Source organism: Thamnophis sirtalis, unplaced genomic scaffold (assembly GCF_051295495.1).
Source record: "Thamnophis sirtalis isolate CommonGarterSnake01/CBP01778 unplaced genomic scaffold, rThaSir2_p1.2 scaffold_10, whole genome shotgun sequence".
Classification (NCBI taxonomy): Eukaryota; Metazoa; Chordata; class Lepidosauria; order Squamata; family Natricidae; genus Thamnophis; species Thamnophis sirtalis.
The window spans coordinates 1536811-1553114 of record NW_028261390.1 but is presented as its reverse complement, the minus strand read 5'-3'; the positions used below and the strand labels follow the sequence as shown (position 1 = coordinate 1553114).

The following is a 16304-nucleotide window of genomic DNA, read 5'->3' as shown; positions in this document are numbered from 1 at the left end:
AACCATTTAAAATTGCTGCTACCGGTACCCGCGAACCGCTCTCAACCAGTCGAATTGCACCCCTGGGTTGTGCTACATCATCCATTCCTGAAGCTCAACACAGACTGACCTCCTGCTACCACCCTGGAGCTCACTTTCCACCACCACCCCCACCTGCCACCACCCTCAGGATGGACCAGTAAGTTCTTGCTTTGCTCCCCAGGAAGACTCTATCACGAAGGGCTGTGTGCCCAGACCTGGACTTTTTCTTCTGTGGCTTCCCAGTAGAATAACACAGAGGATGAATGTCGAGTGGCCGGAAGGGGCGAGTGGGCAACTGGTGGACCAGACAGCCATGGGCAGGGCCAACCAGGGGTGGTTTTTACCAGTTCAGCAAACCATTTCAAAGTGTCCCTACCAATTCGCCTGAACCGGTCCGAACAGGTCGAATTTCACCCCTGCAATATGTCCTCCAAATGTTGGGAGTGTAATCAGACTCTCCAGGTACTTATTATCATCTGTGGTGGACTTGTATGAAAGCAAGAAAATATTGGACCAAAATCCATATTTGGTTGGAAAAGATGACCACGCAACCCATAGATCTGAAACTGGAAATATTGGGTATAATGCCAGAAGGCTACGATAAAGGGACTCTATACTTAGTTCTGCATTTATCGACATCAGCAAGGATTATATTTGCCCAATATTGGGGAAAAAAGAACACACCATTAGATGAGGATGTAATTCAGAAAATATTAGACTGTGAAGAAATAGACAGTTTGACGTGAAAAATAAAGGACAAAGAAGGCACAGAATATTACTGGAATAGAGTTTACGAGGGATTAGAGATAAGAGGTAGAAATTAGATGACAAAAGATTATTGCTATGCATGAATTAAATATAAACATGGTTTATTTATTTATTTTTTATCATTAAATGTATATTGCTGTCTATTTGCCCCTGGCAACTCAAGGCAGCCTACAGAATATAAAAAACCCACATCTAAAACAGTAAAACTAATAAAAAAATCAAATAAATTAATGTAATAAAATCACCCTCCACCTCCCGCCTTCTGCCCCAACGACAGCCGATCACACGAGCCATTTAATGGGTCCATCCCGCTCTGAGTTCCCCAGGCCCACTGGCAGAACCAGGTCTTCAGCGCCTTCCGGAGGAGTGTTAGAGTGGGGGCCGTTCTTATCCCTGGGGAATGAAGTCCCAGAGAGAGGGAGCCACCACATAGAAGGCCCTTCTTCTGGGTCCCACCAGGTGTATCACCCTCTGGGATGGGGCCCGCAACATTCCCCGCCTTCGCGCTCTGATGGGTCAGGTAGATGTGACCGGCAAGAGACAGTCCCTCAGATAACCTGGTCCCAAGCCACGAAGGGCTTTAAAGGTGACAACCAGCACCTTGAATTGCACCTGGAAACAAACCGGCAACCAATGTGGCTCCCACAGGAGAGGTGATACTTGTGCACACTGGGGTCTGCACAAAACCGTGTGGGCCGCTGCAGTTTGCACCCACTGGAGCTTCCGGATGCTCTTCAAGGTACAGCGTCTTGCAATAGTGACTAAGGCGCGGGTGACTGTGAGTAGGGGTTGCTGGTTCAGGAAAGGGCGTAACTAGTGCACAACTCATAGTTTCGTGAAGGCCCTCCTGACTGCGACCGTCACCTGCTCTTCAAGCAGGAGTTGTGAGTCCAGTAGAACCCCAGATTGTGCACAGGGTCTGTTTTGGGCAGTGCCACCTCATCCAAGACCAAGGTGGCAATTCTCCCTGGGCCAACGAACCCCAAATTCAGAGCCACTCTGTCTTGCCAGGGTTTAACCCATTGCTCCCCATCCAACCCCATCCCTCCTCATTTACAATTACAAATACACTAATATAATTGACAGAATTACAAATAAGGCAATAGAAAGAGAAATCTAGTTAAAATTATTCTGTTACACTATTATTATCATTATTAGTATATGTGTGAATATTTTTCTTTTCTCTCTGCTTTTTTGTAAATGATATGCCCTGACAATACAGTGTATCCAAAATGTTTATGAATAAAGGGGAGGAAGAAAGGAAGGAAGGAAGGAAGGAAGGAAGGAAGGAAGGAAGGAAGGAAGGAAGGAAGGAAAGAGAAAGATGCAAGGTGGCCTCGTGTACATTTAGACTGTAGCATTACTTACCTTGAAGTACGCTAAAGTCAGGATTGAATGAAATCATGAACTTCCTAATGTTGTTTATTGCCTTACGAATAGGCTCATATTTCTCCTTTATTTGCAACACTGAAAGAGAAGTTGATCAACACAGGGACTTTAGCTGTGAGATAATACTGTGACACATGCACACCCAAGATAAATATCAGTTCATCTTAAATTGTAATCTATGGGTTTGAGTGGTTCATTTGGGCGTCCTTGAACTGGGAACAAATACATTCCTTCTGGTTCTTCAACCTCCTTCCGGTTACCCTGAGAATGATAGTTGTGGGTGAACATTTTTTAATGCTGAACCCTGTTGTTGTTAAAACCACTGTTGTGAAGAAAATTAGCACCCACCTCTCTTAGAAGAATGAAATATTTTAAGAAATATTAAAAAGGCAGAATATTATATTTGCCTGGATGAGAAAAGGAGAAACAGGTTTTTAAAGACAGGCTCACTGCCCGCCCGCTGCAGTGCACATTAAGACTGGGCCAGCCTCTACAAGATAAAAGAACTCAGCTCCAGGGTGATGAGATTAAGACACATCCCTCCAGGACATAATAGGATTATCTAGTTTACCACATAGCACAACCAAGCCCCTTCATTACATCACCCAGCAAGGTTCAGCCAAGCTCCATTCAGACAAACATGACTCCACATGGGAGCCTACAACCAATAGGATACATGCCCTTGCCACAGGAACAGGAAGCTCAAGGACAAAGCCCAAGAGAGGGTATAAATAACACTCACTCTCTAGTGAGTGGTCAGCTATGCAGGACTTCAAACCCATGAGGTCCTGTCCACCATTAAACCATCCTTCCAGGCAGCCTCCATTTTTCCAGTGTCTTTCTCCCCACTTGGAACCGAACCCAGATGGACATTTCTTCCAACAGTTGCATTGGGGTTTTTTTCAATGTATAGTCCAGTGTTTTTCAACCTTTTTTGTGCAAAGGCACACTTTTTTCATGAAAAAAATCACGAGGCACACCACCATTAGAAAATGTTAAAAAAATTTAACTCTGCGCCTATATTGACTATATATAAAGTGTTTTTCCCACGGCACACCTTACATTATGTCACGGCACACTAGTGTGCCGCGGCACAGTGGTTGAAAAACACTGGTATAGTCAACATTGTTGTCCCAAAGATGCTTTTTCGAGAGGTAACTGGACTTTTGTTTCTCCTTGAAGATGTTTTACTTCTCATCCAGAAAGCTTCTTCAGTTCTCACTGAATAGTGGCAAATGGAAGGCCCTGGACTCATCTGGCTGTTTGCTCTGAGAGTCACTGAGGCCCCTTGGAGGTTTACCTGAGCCCTAAGGATCACCAGAATAGTCAAATGGCTATGGAACCTCCTTGGAACTGCTGAAAGGACTCTGTTGTAAACTGGAGATGGGTGGTGTTGTATCCCTCTGTTGAGTGAGGGCTGTTCAGTTTTAACATAGACGGCCTCTTTGACCCCTCTTTTTAACCCTTGCCTTGCTGTGACATTACCTTTGAGCCCTCTTTCAAAGAGGCCATCGACATTAAAAATGATTAATTAAATTAATTAATTACATTTTTAATTAAAATTAAAATGCCAAGCCTGTCAGGAAATTTCTCTTTGGTTCTAAGTTTCCTCTCTCCTTGGTTAGTTTCCATCTATTTCCATTTGCACCCAGGAAATAATGAATCATGGGGTACATGTTTCCAGCTCCTGAATGACTGATGTGTCATCTAATATTTTGAATCAGTTCTTGGAGGACTTGGTAAGAATGCTTCTCCCTCCATAAGGGTAATCGCCCATCCTCTCCTACTCTACTCACCGGTTCTTCGGTCTTTGCCGTCATCATCGTTTCTGCTTGCTATGTAGATCTGCTTCGATCGCCATGCTTCCACCGGCAGCTCAAAGCAATAGTCATTCTTGTGCCAATTTCTTCCACTTGAATGGGGAAATGGGCTCAGAGCCCAACCCTTTGGTGCATGAGAAGTGGCTGACAACCATGAACGGACCCGGCAAGTGCCAGCCTGCCTGCTTTTGCCCTTGCCGGATCTAGCGCTCATGTGATGAAAGCGGGGACAGAGGTACCTGTGCTACATCTTCCTGGGGAATTCCAGAGAGATGGTGGGAACATCACTGGCACCGATTTCGGCTGAGATTTTTCATTGCTGGTATTTTACGTTGCACGTAAGGCACAAGTAGCTACGTGCCATAAAGACACCGCAGCCATTCTTTCTAAATTGCCAACTCTGCATGTTTTTGTTCCGAAAAGGACCCTTTGTAGAACCCACTGAATATAATTAGAAACTTACTCAGAATGACCATCCACACAGTGAAGACAATAAGGAAGAAGAGAAGTATAAGACATATTGTGGCGCAGTTGTGTCCTATGAGGAATTTTATTATCCGGGTTTTAGTACCTGGTTTTGGGGAAAACAAACACAGGAAATGGCAGTTGGTCTTACCTGAACTGTATGTTTCAGAGAAGGTGTGGGAGGAGTAACAGCTGGGTATTAACCAAGCCCTTTTGCCCTGGAGTCTGAGGATAATCTTTTGAAGTCACGCCTCTGATCCTCCTCTTGCTCTCCCCAGATTAACCAATAATCATAGCAGAGCCCTGGAAGGAAAGAACAACAGAACAGCGCAAGCACATATCCTTCCTATTGACCCTGAATAGCTAGCTCAGGCCCCTGGCGCAGGCGCCCTAAACAAGGGGGGAAAGTGACTCCTCTCACACCTTCTCTGAAACATACAGTTCAGGTAAGACTAACTGCCAGTTTCCAGAGTGAGGTGTAGGAGGAGTAACAGCTGGGACATACCAAAGCTAGATGTCCTAGGGAGGGATCATTGGGCCTGAGCCCCTCGAGAGTCTAGGACTCCCTGCAGAACCCTCCTACTGAAGGCTGCCTCCGCAGAGGTGGAGGCATCTAGCCGTAGTGTCTAATGAATGGTGAAGGAGACGCCCAGGCAGCAGCCCGGTAGATCTCCTCTATGGGAGCCTGGGTGGCCCAGGCTGCTGAGGTGGCTGCACATCTGGTGGAGTGCGCTGTGATGCCCTCTGGAACCTGAATTCCCCGTGCCTCGTAGGCCTGTGAAATGGCCGCCCTGATCCACCTGCTAATGGTGGCTGGGGAAACCTTAGCGCCTCTGGTGGAAGGTTGATATGACACGAAGAGGGCTTCTGAACGCCTAAAGGGAGCCGTGCGCTTCAGGTAAATGTGCAAGGCTCTTCTAACGTCCAACCTGTGCCAAGATCTTTCCCTATCCCTGGAGGGCTGTGGACAGAAGTCCAGCAGAACTATCTCTAGAGCCCTGTGAAAGGGGGAATTGACCTTGGGCATGAACGCGGAGTCCAATCTGAGGATTACCCGGTTCTCTAGGAATGTGCAGAGGTCTGCTCTGCTGGAGAGAGCGTTGATCTCAGAAACTCTCCTGGCCGAGGTGATGGCAACCAGGAAGATGACCTTAAGGGTCAGAAATTGAAGGGAAACATCCTTCAAGGGTTCGAACGGGGCCTCTGTCAAAGCCTGGAGGACCGTAGGTAGGTCCCAGGAAGGGAATCAATGGACCGCTGGGGGTTTCAGATTCGCCGCTCCCTTGAGGAAGCGCCTGAGGACCGGATGTTGGGATAAGGGTGGAGTGTCCACACACACCCCCAGAATGGTGGAAAGGGCCGAGACCTGTCTCCTAAGAGTGCTGGGGGCGTGGCCCTTCTCCAGACCTTCGTGCAGGAAGCCCAGGACCTGAGGTACCGAGGCCGAGGCAGGCTGAATGTCCCTTGCTTTACACCAGTCAGCAAAGGCCACCCAGGAGGCGTTGTAAATGCGGGTGGTAGATTGCCTCCTGGACGCCTCGACGGTCCTAATGACCTTGGAGGAAAATTGGGCCTCTCTTAGCTGCTCCCGCTCAATCGCCAGGCGGTCAGATGGAGCCACTCCGGATCCAGATGCTCCAAAGACCCCTGATGTAGAGACACCTCCCCTGGGGGGATCTTCCAATGGGGAGCTGAGGACAGCTCCACCAGGTCTCCTAGCCAGGGGTGGCGTGGCCAGAAGGGAGCCACTAGAATCGTCTCTGCCCCCTCTGACACAAGCCTCCTCCGAACCACAGGAATGAGGGTAAGGGGGGGAAATGCGTAAAGTAGACCTGGTGGCCATCTGCAGCGGAGGGCGTCCGTGTCCATGGCTCCTCTGGAGGGGAACCTCACTATGAAGTTCGGCAGCTGGGCATTCGCTGGAGTTGTGAAGAGATCCACCGTCGGTTGTCCGAACCTTTCACAGATCCACTGGAAGACGCTGGGGTGGAGCTGCCACTCTCCATTGTCGACCGTCTCCCTGCTAAGCCAATCCGCTTTGTGGTTCTCCGTCCTGGAGATGTGTTCCGCTCTGATGGACTGGAGATGTCTTTCTGCCTAGTTGCCTAATTGGAGGGCCTCGTCGCGAAGGGCCTTGGAGTGAGTGCCCCCTTGCCTGTTCACGTGGGCCTTGGCTGCCACGTTGTCTGTCAGGACCAGGATGTGGTGACCGGTGACTGTGGTCTTGAAGTGTCGTTGGGCCAGGTGGATGGCTCTGAGCTCCAACCAGTTGATGTTGTTGCGCAGATCTGTTGGAGTCCAGCGTCCCTGGGCTATCTGAGCTTCCAGGTGTGCTCCCCAGCCGAACAGGCTCGCGTCCATCGTGAGTACCTTCCTCGCTGGCTCCTTGAAGAGGGATCCCTTGCCCAGTGCTGGGGTCAGCCACCAACGGAATGAGAGCAGCACTTGGGGCGACACTCGGATCTTGAATCTGGCGTCGCTCGTCCCCGCCTTCTGGTAAGCAGGAACCACTGCAGCTCCCTGGCATGTAGGCGAGCCCAAGGCACGATCCCTATACAAGAAATGAATTTCCCAAGGAGCCTGGAAAGAAGAAGTACAGGGACAGAGCGTAATTTACGAACTTCATGAATCAGCTGCACAATGCTGTCCCTTCGCTCCTGGGGGAGGAACACCTCCCCAGACACCGAATCTATAATCGAACCGAGGTGTTGGAGCTTGGTAGATGGGACCAGCTGGCTCTTCTCTAGGTTGATAGAGAACCCCAGGGACCTGAGGGTGTCAATGGTGATACCTAGATCCTGTCTGGCCGTGGCTGGGGACCTGGCTAGGACTAAGGTCCTGGGGGCTGAGGCCAGCCCGAAGGGAAGGGCCCTATATTGGAAGTGATTTCCCTCATGGGAGAACCTAAGGAACCTGCGATGTTCTGGGGCGATGCTGATGTGGAGGTAGGCCTCCGTAAGGTCGATGGAAGCCATGAAGTCGCCCTGTCGGATGCCTTCCAAGATGGATTTCAAGGAAGTCATCTTGAATCTATGGTAGACTACCTTGGAATTGAGTTGTTTAAGATCCAGGATAGCTCTCCACCCTCCTGAGCTCTTGGGAACCAGAAACAGGTTAGAATAGAATCCAGAACCTCTCTCCCCCTCTGGGACTTCTTCAATGGCCTTGATATCCAGAAGGTGTTTGATGGCCTTAGCCTTAAGGGCCCATTTGGCCAGATCAGCAGAGGAGGTGAAGGTGCGGAACCTGTTAGGGGGTTGCGAGCGGAACTCCAGGTGTAACCCGAGCTTAACCGTCTGGAGGACCCACTCATCAGAGGTGATGCGTTCCCAGGCATCTGCGAAAAGGGAGAGGCGACCGCCAATGGGGTGATCCGTGGCTGGATCACTTGAACTTACGGAATGGGCGACCGCCTCCTCCTCAAAAGGGCCGCTTGCCCTGCTGCTGGCCCTTGAATCTGTCTCTAAAAAACTGTCTGTCCCCTTGTCTGTGGAACCTGGGGGGTTGGTACCTGTGAGACTGACCATCTGAATCAGGCTGGCGGAAGGATGTTCTCCTGGGGTAGGGGGCATGTCGGTTATCCGACCGTCTGGTCGTGGCTGGGAGAACCTTCTTCTTGTTTTTGTCCTCCACCAGAAACGGGTCCAGCGAGGCGCCGAACAGCTTGTCCCCAACATAGTCTGCTCCTGCAAGGTGCCATTTGGCTTGGGACTCCGCCTGCCAGTGGCGCAACCACAGTAAGCGCCTGGACGCTACAGAGGAAGATAAGGCTCGGGACGCATACTTAAGTGCATCCAGGGTGGCGTCCGCAGAGAATTGCGTGGCTGCCAGCACCTTCAAAATGGCTTGCAGCAATCGCACCTCCGTGGTTGGTGTTCTGTCTCTCAGCTCTTCCAGCCACAACACCGTGGATCTGTTAAAAAAGGAAGCAGAAGCAGCCACCCTAATGGCCCAGGTTATTGCCTGAAATGTTTTACATATCACAGTTTCTGCCTTCTTATCCTCTGGCTTAAGGCAGTTTGCAATGTCTCCCGTCACCACGGATGAGGCTGAGGCTAGAGTAGCGATCGGGTTGTCCACCTCCGGGAGCTGGAGTGCCTGGTCAAAGGTGGGGTTGAGGTTATAGAACCTCCGCTCATTGCCCCCCGGATTGGGGAAGAACCCTGGTTTAACCCACTGAGATTTTAGGACCTCCATGAACATCTCTGGAGTTGGAATCTCCTCCTTTTTTACCAGGGGTCTATGAAAGGGGCCCTTTTTCCTCCCCTTACTGGTGCTAGGTGTGGCAGTGGTCAGCCTGGGTTCTGGAGGGGGATCCAGGTCCGCTGTGTCCCTGGCCTTACGGAGTAGGGAACTAAATAAGGAGGGGGGAAACAGGCCCATGATGTTGGGGGCCTCTGTAGACTGAGCATCCTCATCCTCAGAGAACCCCACGTCTTTCAGCTCCCCCTCTTCTAAATCTGAGGCTTCACTGGCAGTGGAGGGAGAAAGGGACCTGTGCTCTCTGGCCACAGAAGCTCTGGGAAGAGTCTGATGATCTCTGAGCTTGTCCCGGGATGATCCCTGTTGTAAGGCCTGGGGTTGGTGCTGCATCCTAGCTGCCATCACTTGAGCTAAGGCCCTGGCTAAAACCTCCTGGAAACTCTCAGGTAGCTCTGGGAGGGCAGGGCAGAGCTCTGGAGGTTGCAGGTGATCCCTTGCCTCTGGTGAACTTGGTGCCAGCCTGGGCCTAGCAGGGCTGGAAACCCTGTGACCAAAGGGGTCCCCCCTCGTTTCAGAGGAATGAGCAGGCGAAAGGGGGGGGGCGAAATGGAGCTATGCCTTCTGCCTGAGCTCCTGGGGGAGCCAGTAGAGGCCGCCTGGGCCTCTGCCAGTGCAGGGAGCCTGCGGGGGGAGCGTGACCTGGAAGGCGATGGGCTGATAGTGTCCCTGAACCTTCTTGAGGAGGCCCTGGTGACTCGACCTCCCTGGGAGGGGGGCTCCTTTCTGGGTGCCCTGGGCTTTCCTCTTTTGTCGCGGGATCTCCCTCTGGGACTCCGGGAAGCTCCCTTAGAAGGCCCCTCGGCTGGATCAGAGTCCCCTGGTCTCGGGCCTGCACACTTTGCCACCTCCGCCATAACACTCACGGTTCTGTTGCTCACTCCCTCCTTGTTCTCTGCCGGCTGATCAGCGTGCTCGCGTCTCTTTCCCAGCTGCCAATCCGCGGCTCGAGCACCGGCCTGCACCGAGGCTTCTAGGCCTTCTGCGGATCCACCAGCAGAATAGGGCCGCTCTAGGCCTCTTCCGGCCTCCTCAATGCTGTCTGAGCGCTTTCGGCGTCCGTGGGAGGAACGCCGATCACGCGCTCGACCACGTGCTCTCTTCAAGATGGCGGAGGGCCAAGATGGCGGCCACCAGTCTGTGCTTCGATTCTCTGCTGCTTGGGAGCGTTGGGGGAAGATCCATCGGCTCCCCGGTCCTCCGCTGGGCTCCTGGGTGCGGAGGGGCCTCCAAACGGCCCGCATGGCTCCTTTTGCCCTCTTACGCAACCGTCCGGTTGCTGGGGATCGCGCTAGCTGGCAGCGTGGCTGGCTAGCGGCTGAGAGCACAGCAGGAGGGGTGAGTAATCCACAGAAATCTTCTTAGAGAAAAAACGCTATAAGGAAAAAAAGCCTTAAATCCTAAGGCAAGATGATGCAGCCTGTAGAATCCTGGGGGATTCGTAGAGGATGCAATCCTAGAAAAACCTGAAGGAAAAAAAAACCCTAAACTTTCTAGGTGAGGAAGAGTCAGAAAAACTCCCCTTCTGGGCTGGAGTCTGAGGTTAATCTGGGGAGAGCAAGAGGAGGATCAGAGGCATGGCTTCCAAAGATTATCCTCAGACTCCAGGGCAAAAGGGCTTGGTTAATACCCAGCTGTTACTCCTCCCACTCCTCACTCTGGAAACAAATTATATTCAGTATTACCGCCAAGGATTTCACTGTTTGTGATGCATCCCACTGTGCTTCCTCTAACAGCATCCCAGGCTTAGCAGGGGGTCTCCATTCCTCCTCTGTCTGGAGAGGTCCGGATCCTCCCTCCCCTCTTCTCTCAGAGGGGCCTCCCTCCCTCCCACTGCTTGGCACCCATCCCCACAACCATCCCGGTGATGGAAGGCTGCGGGGAGGGTGAATCTGCACCAGGGCTAGAAAGATACTCAGAGGTGCAAATACATCTAGTTACAAGCTTTTTAACAGTTAATATTAGTAGTTTTACATCTAAGAAAGGGTTGGTTCCAAAATTCACTTACTGAGTGGTGGCGGTGGTGGTGGTGGCGGCGGAGGAGGAGGATGTTTTGATTTGTGACCTAGAAAATAACACAGTGTGTTTTTACATCCAATTTACCCAGCTATTGTGGTTAATGTACCATTAAGATGAGCGAGGCAATTAATTAAATACAGTACCCAAGACTTACAACAGCTCCTTTAGTGACTGTTCAAAATTACAACAGCATTGAAAAAAGTGAGTTATGACCATTTTTCACACTTATGGCCATTGCAGCATGCAAGTGGGGACATGATCAAAATTCAGATGCTCGTATTTGTGACCGTTGCTGTGTCTCGGGGTCATCTGATCCCTTTTCTGAGCAAAATTAGTGGGGAATCCAGATTCATTTAACAATTGTGTCACTTGCTTAACCTCTGCGGGGATTCGCTTAGTAACTGTGGCAAGAAAGGTTATAAAATGGGACAAAACTCACTTAACCAGGGTCTTGCTTAGCGACAAAAAATTTTGGGCTCTGTGCTGCCCCAGCAGTATATGCAGTGTAGGAATTAAGAGCTGTCTCCTTTAAGAAACTGCCTCCTGGGAAATGTAGGCAGAGACTGCCTTATGGGAAATGTAGTTCCATGACGTGTGATCACTTCTGTGTTTCTGATTGGACACTGGAGCATTCTGCCTGCATGCAAAGTTTATAGCCGGCCAGTTTAAATGCCTTTGTGAACCAGAGAAGTAATGTTTGTGTCTCCGCTCAGCATGGGAGCGAAATCATCTTTTTACACCACATGATGAAACAGATTATGGAAAGTCAGAAGTATCTTAAGACTGAACTGTAAGTTTTGATATTAAGAACGCCTGATAATAAACTTGATCTGAATGTGTTTCCTAAGCGTGGAGTTAACTGCATGCCCTGAGAAAACCTACAACGCCCAAGGCAGAACAGGCTCTATTGTGGTTGTAAGTCGAGGACTACCTGGACAGATTACAGAAAGTGCCGGTTCTCCTGTCCATGGAAAAGAAGATGTTGCTTTGTAGGTAAGTGAGGATCCAACCCTCCTTTGGACTCTTTTCATCCAGCTGCCCTTCTTGAGCTGCCTGGGCTGCCAGATGTTATTCTGGCCTTGATTAAATCTGCATCCCAGGCTCCTGTCAGAAAGCAGGGGGTCTCCATTCCTCCTCCTGACTAGAGGGGAGCCAGATCCTCCCTTCCTCTCTCGCACTGGCCTTGTTCCCCACAATTAGCCCATGCAGCTAATTACGTTTCAAAACGTAAGATTAAAAAAAAGTTAAAGTAATATTAGTAGCATTCTCCCTAAAAGAGCTGGCTCATTATAAAAGCTTACATACTTTTGTGTGGTTTTTCTGATTTTGGTTTTGTTTCATCTTCAGGACCTAGAAAATGACAGCGTATATTGGGTTTAATTTAATATTCAAATTTCATGAGTGCCTGCTCTGGAACAATTTTAGGCAGCTTAAAAGTAACATTAAAATAACATATAAAAAGCAAAGCAAAGACAGTTGATGGAAGACCAGGCCTTAATGGAAAAAACAAACTAACAAACAAACATCAAAATAGGAAACAAAGGGGATCAACCAGCCATTCTATCCCAAGGCCAGATTTTCAGCAATTTGTGAAACATAAATAAGATGTCAGCAGTATGGATTGCTGGGTCAACAGAAACATCATTCCAGGGGTAGGAGCCATCACTGGGAAGACACACCTCCTTAATACTGGAAAAGTATGATAAACGGGAATCTATACTTAATATTACATATTTTGATAGCAGCAAGGATTATTTTTGAATATGGGACTTGTTTTACAAATGGTTGGAAGTAGAAGCAGAAATTAGAAGTGGGGAAAGTATTATATATAAATAAAATAATCCAGACAATGCACTTATTTATATATAAATAAAATGATCCGGACCTACATTACCTATGTATGCAATGTGAAAATATACAAACAAACTGTTAAAAAGAAGAAGGAGACACGCCTCCTGGATTTTATGGCAGTGCTTGATAGGATCCAGAGCAAACCGACTGTAGCTGACCACACTGGGCAAGTCAAAACATAGGAAGACATGCGATCCCATTGTTGGCTGGGCTCTAGGCCACAAAGAGCTTCATAGGTGATAATCAGCAGCCTGAACTGCACCCAGAAGACCACTGACAATCAATGCTGCTGGTGAAGTTTTTTGCAAATACAATTCTGGCTGCTGTTAACACATTTACAATCAAATATTTTAAGTCTTTGTTGTAGATTTCTGGTAAAATACCCAATAAAAAGACCTCTGGTTTAAAGTCTATTTGTTTGTGTATCATTTTCTCCAACCACATGTGGATTTTAGTCCAGTATCTTTTGGCTTCAGTGCAAGTCCACCACATGTGGTAGTATGAGCCAGGTATCTGGTGACATTTCCAACACTTTTCTGATTTATTCTTGAACATTCTTGCGATTCTGGTCGGGGGTAGGAAGCCAATCCAACAAAGCCACTTGGTGTTGTCAGGACTGGGTTTGAGCCTGTTTCTCCCCATCCTGGCTTGCAAAGCCTCCGGTCGTGGATCGGGACTTTAAGAATGTCTCTTGTCAGATGAGGAACTGGGTGTGATCAGCGTGGTGATGATGATCCCAGAGCCCAAACTCATGGATCACCACACCCAATGGTTCATCTAGATCAGGGATCTCCAAAAGTGGCTTGTGGACTTCAACTCCCAGAATTCTCCAGCCAGCAAGGCCACAAGTCTTAAAGTTGCCACGTTTGAAGACTCCTGATCTAGAGGTTAAGCAGAGCTGGAGAGAGAATTGACCTCTCTCCCCCATCAACACCAGTTAACACAGGCCACAGAGGAAGGAGGAGACCAGTGCCAGTAAACCATTACCCCCAGTCCCTGAAGCTTTCCTCAAATGGGCCCTTGGTACAATGGTTAATGATAACTGAATGCTACGGAGGACTCAAGAAGTACCAAGATGGATGCATCACTCTTATTTCTGCTCTGCCACAGGACTTCAACAATTGGGACTGTACTGCCTCCATTCTGAACCTTGGCCCGAATCCCAACTGGTCTAGGTCATCTAGTTCCTTCCTTCCTCCTCAGAAGCCTGGTCATCCAAAACGCTTTCTGTTCAAAGGGAAGGTTTGAGCCTGGATGAAAATGGCCGAGGACGATGGGGCCCAGCAATTGCTCCTTAAGGAGAGGCACCCCACAGACTCCTTCAAGGCTGAAGGTACCATCCCCTCTTGCAGAAAACACCACATGACCCAGGCACAGGCCTCTTGCTGGGCAGCTGGGACCATCTGAGAGGGTCTAACCAACAGGTGGCTGAGTTGACAGACTGGAGGATCCCACCTCCCTCCCTCCCCAGGAGTTACAGAGTCAAACGTGCTCCCGGTAAGTACAAGGCATGCCATAGGACCTGTCCAGACACTCTGAGCTGATCCAAGCAACTTTATCTGCCAAATATCAGGAATATTTTTCACAGCAACCCTGCAGATTATTCTGTGACTTGTGTTTCTCCAGGGACAGGGTCACCTTGAAGAGGGTCAATGGAGGGGGGGGGGCTACTGGGAGATTTGATAAAGGCAGGGAAAGAATGTTGTTTTGCCGCCATGGTGGCCATCATGTCAACTCTTAATATGGGTTATTAAGAGAGCCAGTTTGGTCTAGTGGTGAAGACATCAGACCAGAAACCAGGAGACTGTAAGTTCTAGTCCTGCCTTAGGCCTGAAAGCTGGCTGGGTGACCTTGAGCCAGCCACTCTCTCTCAAAGGGTTGCTGTTGTGAGAAAAACAGGAAGAGAAAGGAGTATCGGGTATGTTCACTGCCTTGAGTTATTTGTAAAAATAATAAAGGCAGGATATAAACAAACAAACTAACAAATATTCTCCTTGAAATCTTAAGATCCAAAACAGTGGAAGAAACAGCATTCTGGTTAAAATGACTGGCTGTTACAAAAGCTTATGTACCTTTTGGTGTTTTTTCTTTTTTTCTTTCTTTCACTTGCTCCTCTTCACCAGGAACTGGAAGCAAAGCATGAGAGAATGTTGGATTTGGGGTTCAAGGCTCTGGAACAACTCTCAGTTGTTCCCCCTGAAGTGGTACCTAAGAATTACTCGAATTTGCATGCTTTCAACCTGCTAGGTGGGCAGGTTGGGTCAAGGAACGGGAGCTGCATTGCACTCAGGTCTCGAACCAGAAACTCGGCGTTTTTAACCACTGAGCCATCACATCCCAAGTGAGTGTTAGTACCACTTTATAATGGTTGGTAAGGCCATGCTTGGAATGGTGCATCCGGTTTTTGTCGTCTCAATTTTTAAAAGATGTGGAGACTCTTAGAAAGAGTGCAGAGAAGAGCAACAAAGAGGATTAGGGGACTGGAGCCTAAAACATATGAAGAACGGTTGGAGGAATTGGGTGTGTCTAAGTGTGGCATGATAGCAATATCCAATGTCTGTGCGGCTGTCACAAAGGAGAAGTATTTGATCCAAAGTCCTTGAGGGAAAGGCAATAAGCAAGGATGGAAATCAAGGAGGGGACCAGCCTAGAACTGGCGAGGAGTTTTCTGAACAATTAATCAGTGGAATGGCCTGTCTCGGGAAGTTGTGGTTGCTTCAACTTTGAAGGTTTTTAAGAAGAAATTGGGCAGCCACTTGTCTGAAATGGTATTGGGTTTCCTGCTTGGGCAGGGGGTTGGACTAGAAGACCTCCAAGGTCCCTTCCAACTCTGTTATTGTGTAAATTCCAGAGCAGCCTCATGTAAATCACACCAGAGTAGTCCAATCGCAAGGCAAACAAGGCATCAGTGACAACCTGGGTGGCCTCCTGACCCTGGAACAGATGCATCTGGCACATCTGTAGAAAGACTCTCCTGCCAAAAGTTCCACCTGTTCAGGGATGGAAGGCGCAGAAACTGGGAATCCAGGAGGACCAACGTTTCTCACGGCTTGCAAACTCTTTAAAGACCAAAGATGAAATTTCTCTGGGGGGGGAGGGGCAAACAAACCCATTTGATGTTGTCATGATGTAGATCTGAATGGTGATGTCATTGTTAGATTTATTATTTAGTATTTTCTGAAAGATGAATTCTCATCTTTCTCTAAAAGATCCACAGTATTTATCCCGTTCACCAAGAACTGCTTCCCAGCAGCTCCCTCCTAATACTCACTACTCTTCTATTGAATGCTGCACCAATACAACTGTTTTGTTTATTACTTATTAAATGTATATATCGCCCGTCTCATGGTTTGCATATAATGTTGGGTGGTCTGCTAGAGCTTACGTACTTGGTGGTCGATGTTTCTTTCCTTCATGATGTTTCTTTGGCTCTACAAAAATGAGAGAATTTTGTTTTACATTCAGTTCGAAAGCTTTCATTACTAATATCTTTTTTTTTAAAAAAACATTGGTCCCAAAGAAATGGTAATTGGTGAAAACCCCTTTTCCAATTGCATAGCATAGAAGCTGACGCGTGACCACAAATTAAGGGATCCAATCTAGATTTGGATTATTTTCATCTTGCTGAGATTTTAGAGGTGAATTGGTTTCCAGTGGATATTCCACCCGAAACGGGGACTCCTGCAATTCATCCCTTTCAAAATAAACAGA

At 48.5% G+C, this 16304-nt stretch overlaps 2 protein-coding genes and 1 long non-coding RNA gene across 3 annotated transcripts in view; all 3 read right to left on the bottom strand.

Annotated features, from left to right (window-relative positions):
* LOC148043717 (C-type lectin domain family 4 member D-like) overlaps positions 1–4932 on the bottom strand; it is a 29214-nt gene extending 24282 nt beyond the window's left edge. Inside the window, exons 1-2 of the mRNA XM_087723907.1 lie at positions 4462–4932; positions 2158–2256 (exon numbers count right to left, since the gene is read on the bottom strand). Coding sequence (XP_087580033.1) covers positions 2158–2256; positions 4462–4474 — 112 coding nt within the window. The 5' untranslated portion in view covers positions 4475–4932. The remainder of the gene's footprint in view (positions 1–2157; positions 2257–4461) is intronic.
* Positions 1–16304, bottom strand: part of LOC148043715 (macrophage mannose receptor 1-like) — a 187615-nt gene that overhangs the window by 141869 nt on the left and 29442 nt on the right. The window lies entirely within an intron of this gene.
* On the bottom strand, positions 10737–16026 carry LOC148043716 (uncharacterized). The gene is made up of 4 exons (XR_015697823.1): positions 15983–16026; positions 14666–14719; positions 12048–12092; positions 10737–10788 (listed from the first exon to the last, which is right to left on the bottom strand). It is a non-coding gene; the product is annotated as an uncharacterized LOC148043716 (long non-coding RNA).